The 12,230-nt window shown below is 53.8% G+C and overlaps 1 protein-coding gene across 3 annotated transcripts in view; it reads left to right on the top strand.

Annotated features, from left to right (window-relative positions):
- PACSIN2 (protein kinase C and casein kinase substrate in neurons 2) overlaps positions 1 to 12,230 on the top strand; it is a 135,530-nt gene that overhangs the window by 110,639 nt on the left and 12,661 nt on the right. For all 3 annotated transcript variants that reach the window (XM_059937111.1, XM_059937109.1, XM_059937110.1), the window contains exons 3-6: positions 1,486 to 1,642; positions 3,642 to 3,877; positions 6,051 to 6,206; positions 10,182 to 10,357. In XM_059937111.1, coding sequence (XP_059793094.1) covers positions 1,486 to 1,642; positions 3,642 to 3,877; positions 6,051 to 6,206; positions 10,182 to 10,357 — 725 coding nt within the window. The remainder of the gene's footprint in view (positions 1 to 1,485; positions 1,643 to 3,641; positions 3,878 to 6,050; positions 6,207 to 10,181; positions 10,358 to 12,230) is intronic.

The following is a 12,230-nucleotide window of genomic DNA, read 5'->3' as shown; positions in this document are numbered from 1 at the left end:
CCAGACTACCTGCCTTCCAGGGATCCTCGCTGTTCCCCAGCATTCTGGTTCCCATGGGAGTGGGGTCATCTCAGCCTGTCCAGAGCTCTGGCCTCAGGGACAGCCCTTCCTGGAGGGACCACAGTCCCCTTTCCTCCCGATGCCCATCTCCATGTGTTCTGTCTCTTTGCAAGGTCTTCCTGCCACTCCAGTGTAGCCTCTTCTTCACCTGGCTAACTCAGCACAAGATGGGAGGGACTCGGGCAGTTTGAACTGTTCATAAGTCAGAGTTAAACAGGCTATGTGGCAGAGAGAGGACTGTGACCTTTTCTGTAGAAGTGGGAACTAGTCCTCCATGTTCTCCAGGAGCTTCCAGGCTGACTCTAAATGGAGATGAAATATGAGAGTGATTAGCCAGGCAGAGACATTTAGAAACGGAAAAACTGACAAAAAGGTGACTACAGTTTTTGAAGACAGTTGGGAGGAAAGGGTTGAAAATACAGTTGATCATTTTTCTGTCATATTTCCTCCAAGTGCTCCAGTATCAGCTACCTGGTATCCTTTGTAATCAGCAGGTCAATGAATGGAACATATGGAACACTTTGATTTTTCACTCCAAATTAGCCGCTAATATTTTCTCAATGACTCTTTTATTATTTATAATAGATATAAGCTAACTCTCCTCTCATATGTGAGATAAAGTAATCAAGCCTCACCTTGGCTCTCGTCAAAGCAGATAAGAGTGTGAGCTTTGCCATCGAGACTCCTACCTGGAACCATTTGAAAACCTGCTTTCAGCTGCAGCCCAGCCTCTAGGACTGCGACTGTGGGATCTTAGAAAACAGTGTAACTTCCCTGAGCCTTGGTTTCCTCATCTTAAGATGGGGACAGTTATTCCTACTCATTAGGGCAGTGGCAATGTTGGGGGTGTAGAACACCTACTGTGGTGCCTGGCATGTGCTCAGAAAGTGGGAAATAGTGTTTGTTGCTCTAATTGGGAAGTAATAGTAATCTAGCATGTGATGACATCTCAGCAGTCGGCACCTGAAAACCTGCTTATTCCAGTAATGTTCAAAAGGCCTTTAGCCAAGAGTCTATAATGTTAATTATAAAATCATTTTAATCTGAGTTACTAAAAAATTATTTTTCTGTTTTTGTTGTTTTTCATCTTTCTAGTTAGACATTACCCACTCTGGGAAGCTGCATGAGATGCCCTCCGGGTGCCCTCAGCCCCTCGCTTCTCTCCATCAGAGCCCTTCCCACTCTGGCCTGTCTCCCTCCCTGACCCACGGGTCAGAGCATGGACGCCGGCCGCATGGACATTGAGAAGCTCCGAATCACTGTTTTGCGTGTTTCTGCTAGTGATAAAAACGGGGAGCTGGTCGTCTAGCAACGCAGGGTGCCTTTGAAACAGGAGGGGGGCATGAGCACCCGAGAGCCGGGCTGGCGTGGAAGCCGTTTGTGCAGCCGCGGCCCCAGGCCTCACAGCGTGGCTCTGTTTCCTAGGTCGGGAACTACAAGCGGACCGTGAAGCGGATCGAGGATGGCCACCGCCTGTGCAGCGACCTCATGAACTGCCTGCACGAGCGGGCGCGCATCGAGAAGGCGTACGCGCAGCAGCTCACCGAGTGGGCCCGGCGCTGGAGGCAGCTTGTGGACAAGGGTAGGGAGGCCACCGCTCGGGGCGTCTCAGCCCCAGGCACCCAGGGCAAATCGTCGACCCTTTCTGAGCCAGTTTCCTCTCTTGGAAGATGGGGGCAGGAGTTTGTCTCACAGTTTCGGGGGGCTGTGATTCGTCACCCGGCAGCATAGGCTGCATGAGCTTTCCTCCCCTTTCCTGGGGACACAGGACTCCTGTCCTCGGACAGCATCCAAGACTCCTGTGGCAGTCCTTGTCGTCCAGAGGACGTGCTGCGCTTGCCGAGTTAACAAAGAACGGCTCCTTCGGGGCCCAGACTTGAGTAGCCTCCTATCTGGTCAAAGGCCTTGCTGCTCAGCACCGTGGTGTCTGACACTCCGGCTGTTTATTTGTAAGCCTGGCCAAGTAGCAAGTCAGATAAGCCTAGATGGCGACATCGGGCAGGCTTTCTAATATTGAATTTTAACAGGAATAACTACAGGTGTCGTATGATGCAGGTTTTGCCTCCCCTCCCTCCCTAGCAAAAACTCAGAAGATTCTAGAGCTTAGTGACAATGCTGCTGTGGATACGGATTGTGCTCAGAACGCACTTCCCAGCAGTAAAGGGGGAGCTCGATTGATTACAGGACGTCCTGGGACAGAAGTGGGTTAGCGGGGCTTTCTCAGGGTATGTTTTGGGGCAGACTCTTCTACCGTGACTGACTGTCCTCAGGGGAGCCGACCAGGGGAAACCAGGCTAGGGCGAGGGGCCACCAGGCGACTTCAGTTGGGTCTAGACCAGCTGCCCGTCTTTCACCTGTTGCTGAAACGGGTTTTCTGTGGAGCTTAGCACAGTGCCATGGTACAGAGTGGGTGCCAGGGAGTGGGGCAGCCGCGCTTGGGTGAGGGGTGACTGGGGATGAGCCAGCCCCCTCAGGAAGCGGTAGCTGTTGTTATTTTATTTCCACCTGCCTGAATCCCCTCTCTCAGGATCCAGCTGTCAGCGCCGCCCGTTCTGTTTATTCAGAACCTGAGGTTCATAAAGCACTCTTGCCCGCTCACTTTGTGGATCCTGCCACAAGACCTAGGCAGGACAGGGAGCTGCTCGTTTTGTAGACATGAGGGGTTAGAGGTTCAGAGAGGCTAATGTTCTACGTTTATTCATGCATGCACGCGCACACTCACACACACACACGCACACACTCACCCACACACCACGCCTCTCTGTGTCATTACCCGGCTCCAACAGTCATTGACGCCCGGGAGCGCCTTGAGGGCAGGCGCTGGGTCTTCCCGTTTCCATCCTCAGCTTCTGTCATAGCCCGTCTCTCCCTCCATCACCTCACGCCACACCCTCAACAAAATGACGGGCCAGATTAGGAGTTTTCTTCCTGAGAACAGTGAGTGGGGTGACCCAGGCAACCCCACACTGCTATCTAGAGAATTCTGTCTGGGCCAGAGTAGATTCCTGTCTCCTCCTCTCCTTCCCCAGGACAGGGCTTCCATTCTGCTGAGGAGACAGTCCTTCATTCGACAAGCAGTTCCCAGGGTCCTGCTCTGCATGGAATGAATGGGCCTTGGGAGAACTTGTGGTCCAGTGGATGGGGAGCCAGGGGGCCAGCAGGAGCCCACGCGGGTGGGCTCAGAGTGGCCTGGCAGAGAGGTCGGCTCATTTCAGAAGGCCCTCCTTCTCTAGCCAACCTTAAGCAAGTCAAAACTTCCAAGATGAAGCAACTTGAGTTTTTCAAGAGCTCAGTGACTTTACAGAAAGGAAATGTGTGTAATCCCCCAGTTTCCCTAACAAAAGAACAGATCCAGCTTCAGTTCCTTATTCTTTTCTTCATCCCAGGGACTGAAAAAGGAACGGCACTGAGAGAAAAGTATCTGAAACAACCAAAAGGAAACCTCCCCGCCGAGCAGCCAGACTGCCGGCCTAAAACCCCATCCCAACAGCTGAGGGAGGTTAATAGAGGAAATCCCCTCCCCCAGGGCCTGTCTGGGCCCCGCAGTGCCTAGTAACCCACCAGCTTCTCTCCTGTGCCAGGGCCTCAGTACGGGACGGTGGAGAAGGCCTGGGTGGCCGTCATGTCCGAGGCAGAGAAGGTGAGCGAGCTGCACCTGGAGGTGAAGGCCTCGCTGATGAATGAGGACTTCGAGAAGATCAAGAACTGGCAGAAGGAGGCCTTTCACAAGCAAATGATGGGAGGCTTTAAGGAGACCAAAGAAGCCGAAGATGGCTTTCGGAAGGCACAGAAGCCCTGGGCCAAGAAGCTGAAAGAGGTGCATCCCTCCTGCAGGCCCCTGCCTGGCCCCTGCAGCCTGCTTCTCGCTGGCCAGGCCTCCCACCTGCAGCGCCCCCTCCTGCACTCCCAGGGGTTCCTGCCTCAGCTTTAGGCACAGAATGCTGCAGTTGGTAGACAAAGGCCCGCGCTCAGGCCCGGAGCCTGTGGTGCCTAACGTTTACCCATGTTCAAGACGCTGAGTACTTTATGTGCCTCCTTTACATAATCCTTATCAACCCATTTCCCAGTCTTGGAAACAGGATGAAAACCACACACAGGGCGTAGAACTCAAAACCCAAACTCTCTCTCTCTCTCTCTTTTTTTTTTTTTTCCCCAATAACTCCATGTCATGAACCTTCTGGTCTATCAAGAATATTAAATTGATGCAAACTATTACATTTAGAATGGATAAACACCAAGGTCCTACTGTATAGCAGAGGGAACTATATCCAATCTCCTGGGGTAAACCATAATGGAAAAGAATGTTAAAAAAATAACGTATATCTGTGTAAAACTGAGTCACTTTGCTGTACAGCAGAGATTGGAATGACATTGTAAATCAACTATACTTCAAAAAAAAAAATTAAATCCACAGTTGCCAAAGGTTATCTGAGGTTAAACTATTGCAGAATAGTGCTTCTTAAATTTAAGCAACTTGCTAAAACCCAGATTCCCAGGCCCCACCTCCAGATATAATGATTCAGTAGGTCCGAAGTGGGGCCTATGGGACTTCCCTGGTGGTCCAGTGGTTAGGACTCCGTGCTTACATTGACGAGGACCTGGGTTTGATCCCAGGTCGGGGAACTAAGATCACACATGCCACGTGGCACTGCCAAAAACAAAACCAAAAAGAAGCAGGGCCTATTAATGCTCAGTTCTAATAATCTCCCAAGTGATGCCACGCCCACTGGTCTAAGGACTACATTTTGAATAGCACAGTTTTAGAAGAGCTCTTGGTAGCACTCAGGAGCTAGTAATTAATATCCTAGATGGAAAACCCCAGCTCTTAACCACTAACAATGCCTCCCCCAACCCTGGGAAATTGTCTATTACAGAGACTTAAAAGTCCATTTGGACTAGTAAAAAGGATAATTTTAAATTGTTCTTTCTCTTGTATGGGTTTTTCTCTCAAATTTGCAATGATACTGATACTCATTTTTGTAAAAGTAGCAAATGGAAACCATTGAGTCTCACCCAGCCTTGGCTTGCTGGAGGCTATCACACCTACCCCCCAGCCTTCAGCACGTGAGGACCTACAGCCCGGTCCGCCCGGGCTCGGGGTGGACATGCCACTTGCTTCCAACCCCACTCCCGCCACTGGCTCTTCTCAGGAGCTGCACCGCCTTCCTCCTTCTCAGAATCACCCAGAACAGACCTCTGTCTTCAGGTTGTAACAACAGGCTTTCCTTCTGTGCTCTGTGCCTTGGCTTTTGCCACGTCTCCTTTCCCTTCCTTCTTGTCTCTGGTTCCATTTGTAATGACACTATCCCCCTCATGAGGCAGTGGTTACAAACTCATCTTTCTTCTCTAGAATGAAATCTGTGACTTTGGCTCAAGTAAGAAGTGTCTATTAAATTACATATATACACACACATACACACACATCCATATCTATATATACACGTGTGTGTGTGTGGAATGTGCCCATAACCCTGCCTCCCAACATTACTCTCCTCTTGCATTAGGTTTCCAGCTGCCTGGCGGCTCTTGCCTCAGATCCACACGTCCGTCACATTCTTGCTCCATGTTGTGTGTGTGGTTTTCTCTAACCGTTCCATGGACCGCTCTACCAGCCCAGACCCACCCACTGCACCTGCCTCTCCTCCCTGCTTTATTCTCCTCCTTGGCATTTGCCACCTTGTAATTTACTGTGTACTTGAACTGTTTCTTGGGGCTGCCTCTCCCACTAGACGGTAAGCTCCATGAGAGCCCAGGCTTTTGACTGGCACTGTACGCCTGCTGCCTGCATGTTTCCTGACAGCAAAGCAGGCGCTCCGCCAACAGTGGGTGAATGAACTCTGTTTTACTTGTTGTAATTATACTGAACATACAGCTTTGTACCTGCTCTTTCCTCTCCTCTTGAGAGCGCAAGCACTTCCCACAGTCTGTGTAACCTCTCGTGAGGATTTTGAACTTTAAACGTGGTGTTCAGGAACTCATTCTCCCTGTAGGTAGAAGCAGCAAAGAAAGCCTACCACGCAGCATGCAAAGAGGAGAAGCTGGCACTATCACGAGAAACCAACAGCAAAGCGGATCCATCCCTCAACCCTGAACAGCTTAAGAAATTGCAAGACAAAGTAGAAAAAAGCAAGCAAGATGTTCTTAAGGTAAATCGTGCACTTCTCTTTACATATTGAGAGCACACGCCTCACCCGTTCACGTGTCTGGCACGCAGTGTACCTTCGTCGCTGCTTGGTCAGATGCTCGGACAGATGGCTGCGTCAATGAAACACATTCGTGCTCTCAGGGTCACGCCTTACCTTACCACAGCCATTAGTGCCCGCCTCAGGACCAGGGCAGAACCGAGTTCTGGTTAGGCAGGGGCCACGGGTGACTCCTGTGCGCGGGGGCCAGGGCAGTGGGGCAGCGGGAGGGAAGAGCTTGTGCAGGACATGAGTTGTGGATGTCAACAGCGGGGAGCTAATGGGCGAGCTGGTTCGGAGGGTTATGAGGACCAGACGGCCGGCGCCCTTGCAATGCAGGCAAAGTGAGGCGCTTGGGGCGTTGTGGCAGGGAGCCACCGGGAGAAGGTTCGAGAGCCTGGGAGGGGCAGGGCGACGTGAGCAAGGCTCTGGGCCTGTGCCCTTGGCTCCCAGCTTGGCCCCCAGCCCCACCCTCCTCCTTTGCTCTGTTCTAAGGGCTGGGCGGCCGGAGGCTGCCCGTGTCAAGGGCCTGCCCTGCTGCAGTGTTCACGGAAGAGAGTCCCAGCCTGGATTTGGAGAAAAAGGTGACGTTAGAGAGGAGGTGCGCTTCAGGAATAGGTCGTGACCCCGAAAGGGGAAGCAGGAGCCCCGAGCTGATGTGTTACGACCTGCCCACCTTTTCGGGCCTCAGATGAGCATCGCTGAGCCCCAGGGAATTAGGTGGTGTCATCTTTGTTTTGTGACGTAGGAAACGGAGGAACCTCGGAGAGGTTCAGTCAGGTGCCACCCAGTGATGTGAGCGTGGGAGAGCCCGTGCCCTCTCCAGTGCTCCTCGCATAGCAAGGAGGATGGGAGAGGGGAGTTCGTTGCTCAGAGCGAGTGTCAGAATCCCTCGGGGAGAATCCCTCCACGCCCGCGCCTGTCTCTAAGACTGGGCCTGAGCCAGGAATCTGGGGTTGTGGAGCAGCCTGGGGGCCTCCTCCGTGGGATCAGGTGAGGAACCTGGGACCACCTGCTGAATGTGGGGGGCACCTGGACTCAAGGAACACAGGCTCGGGGGACTCTCGGGGCTGCCTTCATCAGGTACACAGGGAATCGGGTGCCCAGGAAAGTGCCTAGAGGAGAGATGAGGCATCTCCATACCCAGGTGTGTGTGTGTGAAAGAGAGAGTGGTGCGTGCCTTTCATGTTTTACAACCACCCAGCACAGACTCCGCCAAACTGATACGCTGGCACAACAAACCCAGGGCCTGAGGTCAGATGTAAGGCACGTGTCAGGATGACCAGGGCGCTTTGTAGAGGGTTCCCTCCCTGCCCCTGTGGTCTGGCCGGTGACCTCGGGGCGCGATGGTCCTTGTAGGCGGAGAGCTGGCCCGGAGAGGAGGGCAGCTCACTCCCGCTGCCCTTCTCAGCAGTTTCTAAGAACCAGCACCAACCGGCTGCACACGTCCTCTGTGTTGCGTGTGGGCCAGGCAGCGCCTGCATCTCTCAGCGCCGTCGGGGGGGCCTCTCACCTTCCGTGCTGAGCATCGCAGTACACGCGGGGGGAGGGGGGGGCTGCCTCTCATTTCACCCCGTGAATATTTATTGGGAACTTTCTCTGTGCTAGCAGTTCCCCGAATGGCGATGACCAATGACCGTGCTCTCTACCTGGCCTGTGCTGGGACGGGGCTGCTCGTGAGCACAGGCCGGGTGAAGCCCCCCCGCCACCACCAGGGGTCCTGGGAGGTTACCGAATGGTGAAGGAGCCCAAGAAGTGGTTGCTCTGTGTCACTCTGATGGCACCACTATAGTGTTTGAACCCACAGCTGCTTGTCTCTGGGCGTCTGAGCTCGAGCTGCTGCGAGGGGCCTCGCGCGTATAGGCGCGGGCAGTTGATGATGAATAACCAGAGCAGCTGTGGAGCGCGGCTCCCGCTGGGGATGCCCAAACTCTGGCAGGGATGACCTTCTTCTGGGGTCACAGAGGACCCAAGCCCAGCCAAGGCAGGAGGCTTAGAAGAGAACAAGGAACCAAAGATAGCAGGCGAGGGGTGAGGGGCAGAGGTGGGGGCTCCGGGGGTGGGCAGGCCTGCTCTCTGGAGGTGGGGGAAGCTTCAAGAAGAGGGTCTCTTTGGAGCATAAAGGGGAGTCTACCAGGGCATGAGTCAGAGAAAGTCGTCTGGGAGAGGAGCAGGGGAGGTGGCGAGTGGACTTGGATCCCAAATGGGGGCAGAGAAGCTGCTCTAGAGGCGGCAGGGGCCGGGCCCTGAGGCCAGGGCTTGGTCTTAAAAGCACGGGGTCCCGCAAAAGCTCAGGGAGGGTTCATTCCTTCCTCAGAAGGCCCCACGCTGTCGTCAGGAACAGAAAAGCAAAGTTCCTAGGTGACCAGCCCACCCATCCGTGATCAACCCCCATTTTTCAGGGTCTTGATAGTGGAAAAGGCTTGTGATAAATGAGCGGCCCCAGCCCTGCCATCCCTAACTTTACCCTCGGAGGCTACCATCACTTTGATGGTCCCACCAACTATCAAAACCATGTTGGGGTAGGGGGACTTCCCTGGTGGTCCAGTGGCTAAGACTCTGCGCTCCCAATACAGGGGGCCCGGGTTTAATCCCTGGTCAGCGAACTAGATCCCACAGGCCGCAACTAAAGATCCCGCATTCTGCAACTAAAAGATCCCCCATGCCGCAACTAAAAAGATCCCGCATGCCACAACTAAAAAAAGATCCCACATGCCACAGCTAAAAAGATCCCACATGCCACAGCTAAAAAGATCCCGCATGCCACAACAAAGATCCCATGGGCCGCAATTAAGACCTGATGTGGCCAAATAAATAAATAAATATTAAAAACAAAGAACAAACAAAACAACAATGTGGGGTGCAGGGAAGACCGCATGGGTTTACTGACCCCGGGCACATCCCTGCGAGGTAAACGTGCTAACTTTAGCCATGGCTCTTAGGCTAAAGACTTGACACACTGTCCCTAGACACCCTTGAGAATAGGGCATACCTATATTCATATTTTCTTTCTGGTAAAACCCCTTCTTGAGGACAGTCTGGGGAGGAACAGCCGTGTTGGGGATGTCTTGGGCTGGAGGAAAGGGGACTAGGACCCTTTTGAATGCCTTGGTGCTGCTTGGTGTCCTTGTCTGTCACCTCATTTGAGTATCAGGATACTGTGAAGTAGAAGTACTCCGTTTTCTGAGAAGGAAAGCGAAGCTCCCAGAAAACGAGCGGCACAGGCTTTAGCCACGGGTCTGTCTGGCGCTCGGAGCCCTGTGATCTCGCCTTTAAGGTAACTGTCGAGCCACTGCTGCTGTGGGCAAGATCCGAGGCTCAGCCCTTCCCCGTGGGAGAGAGGACATGGGCAAGTGACGTGGGGCTCGAGGCCACGCACACTGGGCTCCAAGTGACCGCCTCTTCCCCAGTGGCTACCTGTTTCAGTCTTACACCAGCTGAGAGCCCTGGCAGATGCCAGGAGTGTGATTTGCATTTCAGAAGTGGAGGGGCTGGGACTTGAACTTGGAATTCTATCAGACTCTGGAGCTTGTGCTCTTTGGGTTTTGGAATCTGGGGCGGCTGGGGGACGGAGCAGCTTTCCCCAAGGGCGACATTGGTGGTGGGGAGAGCATCCAAGATGAGCCGGGGGGGCCTGGCGTGTGGAGTGCGGAGGGCTGTCTCACAGCCGGATTGGGTGGCTGCCCCGTCAGGAGCAGAGGTGGGGCGTGAGTCCTCTGGGCAGGAGCTTGCGGGGCAAAGGCGATAGATCGGGTGCTTCTTGGACGCGGGGTTGCCTGAGGAGGAGTCTAGATGCCAATGGATTCAGAAGTGGTGGAGGGGGACAAGGGCCGGGCGAGGGACAGGGCAGTGCAGAGCCGGGCTTGCTCGCTCTCGGTCAGAGGGAAGCGGGCTCAGTGGAAGTTAGTCTTCAACTCGTGTGCCTGCACTTTCTCGTAGACCAAAGAGAAGTACGAGAAGTCCCTGAAGGAGCTGGGCCAGGGCACGCCGCAGTACATGGAGGGCATGGAGCAGGTGTTTGAGCAGTGCCAGCAGTTTGAGGAGAAGCGCCTGCGCTTCTTCCGGGAAGTTCTGCTGGAGGTTCAGAAGCACCTAGACCTGTCGAACGTGGCCAGGTAAGTGTCCCTTAGCTGAAAAGCACATCCCGGGGAAGTCAGCGGAAAGTTGCTTTGGAATAAAGATCGGTTGCTGCTCTCCAGCCTTGGGGTGGCAGTGCTTGTCAGAAGGTCTTAAGTTCCCCTGCCCAGGGAGGGCCCTTTGGCCGAGCCTGCCTGCGGCCATGCAGTGTCCTGCTGCCTGGGACGGCTGCTCGCTGGCCTGAGTCGGATAGCCGCCTGCCACTCTCTGCCAGCTCTGGGTGCAGTCCTCTGCGTCTGGGCAGGAAGGGAGGGCCGCGGCTCGGACCCGCCACAGTTGCACATTTGAAATCAACCCGGGAGCGAGTCGAGCAGTTCCGGGGCTGGCACACCCTGCCCCCGGGATGGCCTTTCTTTGAGGACCTTTACGAGGTCCTTTCAATCCAGAGCAGCTGGCTGCCAGCTTGTTCCTTGACTTCCAGTGGTTCTGGGCCACGGGCAGCACAGACCCTCAGAGACTCGGTTCTGAACGGAGACGCCGAGGCTGTGATATTCCTTCCGTACTTTCCTTGTCTTTGGTCCCATGACACCTTCGTCGGGGCAGAGGCCCGTGCTAACCCTGGACCTAGACTTCTGTCATCCACATAGCAGAGCCATTTAGAAATGACTCACAAGTTAAAGCTTGTCGTGAATAGGAAATTACATTCCTTTTGTCTCCTTCTAATAGGAAAAACATCAAAAGCAACAATTATTGTTCAGCTCCTCTGGCAACAACTAATGGGTCCTTATGAGTGTCTATGAAGGAGGGGCAGTATTCCCCATCTTACTGATGAGGGAGCAGGCTGGCGTAGTTAAGGGACTTGCCCAAGGCTGCACCGCCGGCTGGCGCAGGGCTGGGGCTGCCAGGCTCTTCTGCGGGTGGAGTAACTCCCATCGTGCGAGGGCTTGTCCTCGGTTGATGTGCCTTGCTTCCCTTAGTCCTCCAAGCCACCCTGGGGAGGAGATGGTGTAGTAGTGTTCTAGGGCTGCCATAATGAAATACCAAAACCTGGGCAGCCTAGAACAACAGAAATTTCTTCTCTTGCGCTTCTGAAATCAAGGTGTCAGCGGGGCCTCACTCCCTCTGACGGCTCTGCTCTAGGGGAGGACTCTTCCTTGCCTCTTCCAGCTTTTGGTGTTTGGGGTCAATCCTTGGCCTTCCTTGACTTGTAGATGAGACGCATCACTCCAGTCACGTGGCCGTCTTCTGTGTCTTCACGTTGTCTTCCCTCTGTCTCTGTACCCAAATTTCCCCCTTTTTATAAAAAGGTGGTTTTTTAATTTACAGATGACCTCTGTAAAGATCCTATTTCCCAATAAGGTCCCATTCCGTGGTACTGGGGCCTAGGACTCCAACATGATCTTTTTTGGAAGACACAGTTCACCCCATAACAGGTGGCATTATGCACACTCAGTGAAGGAAGACACTGAGGCCAGGCCCAGAGAGGGTAACTGACTTGCTAGCCGTACAGACTAGAAGTGAAAACACCAGGACCCGCGCTGGTCACACTCCTGTCTGACACGGTCAGCTTCCTAGGGAGGCGAGCTGCTCTGAGCGGTCACGCAGAAGCAGGAGTCCCCCCCAGGTGGCTCGTGGGGTCTGCAGCCACCACAGCACTGGCCAATCTTCGTTTACTGTTTTTGCACAGCTGAGTGTAAACCTTCCTGCTTTTTTGAAGGGATGGGGGGGAGCTTTCTGACACTCAATTCTGGACCTGGTTAAATGGGACCACACAGATTGGTGGCCCATGTAGCCCAGATGCCAGCACCTTTTGTATTATCTGACACAGAGCAAAGCCAGGTTGTTGCCACCTGGTTTGATTTGTCAGAAGCTGAAGCTGTGGCTTCCACGCCATGGTTGTTGTTTGCCCCA

Source organism: Balaenoptera ricei, chromosome 10 (assembly GCF_028023285.1).
Source record: "Balaenoptera ricei isolate mBalRic1 chromosome 10, mBalRic1.hap2, whole genome shotgun sequence".
Lineage (NCBI taxonomy): Eukaryota > Metazoa > Chordata > Mammalia > Artiodactyla > Balaenopteridae > Balaenoptera > Balaenoptera ricei.
This window is presented reverse-complemented; position numbering and strand designations above follow the sequence as displayed.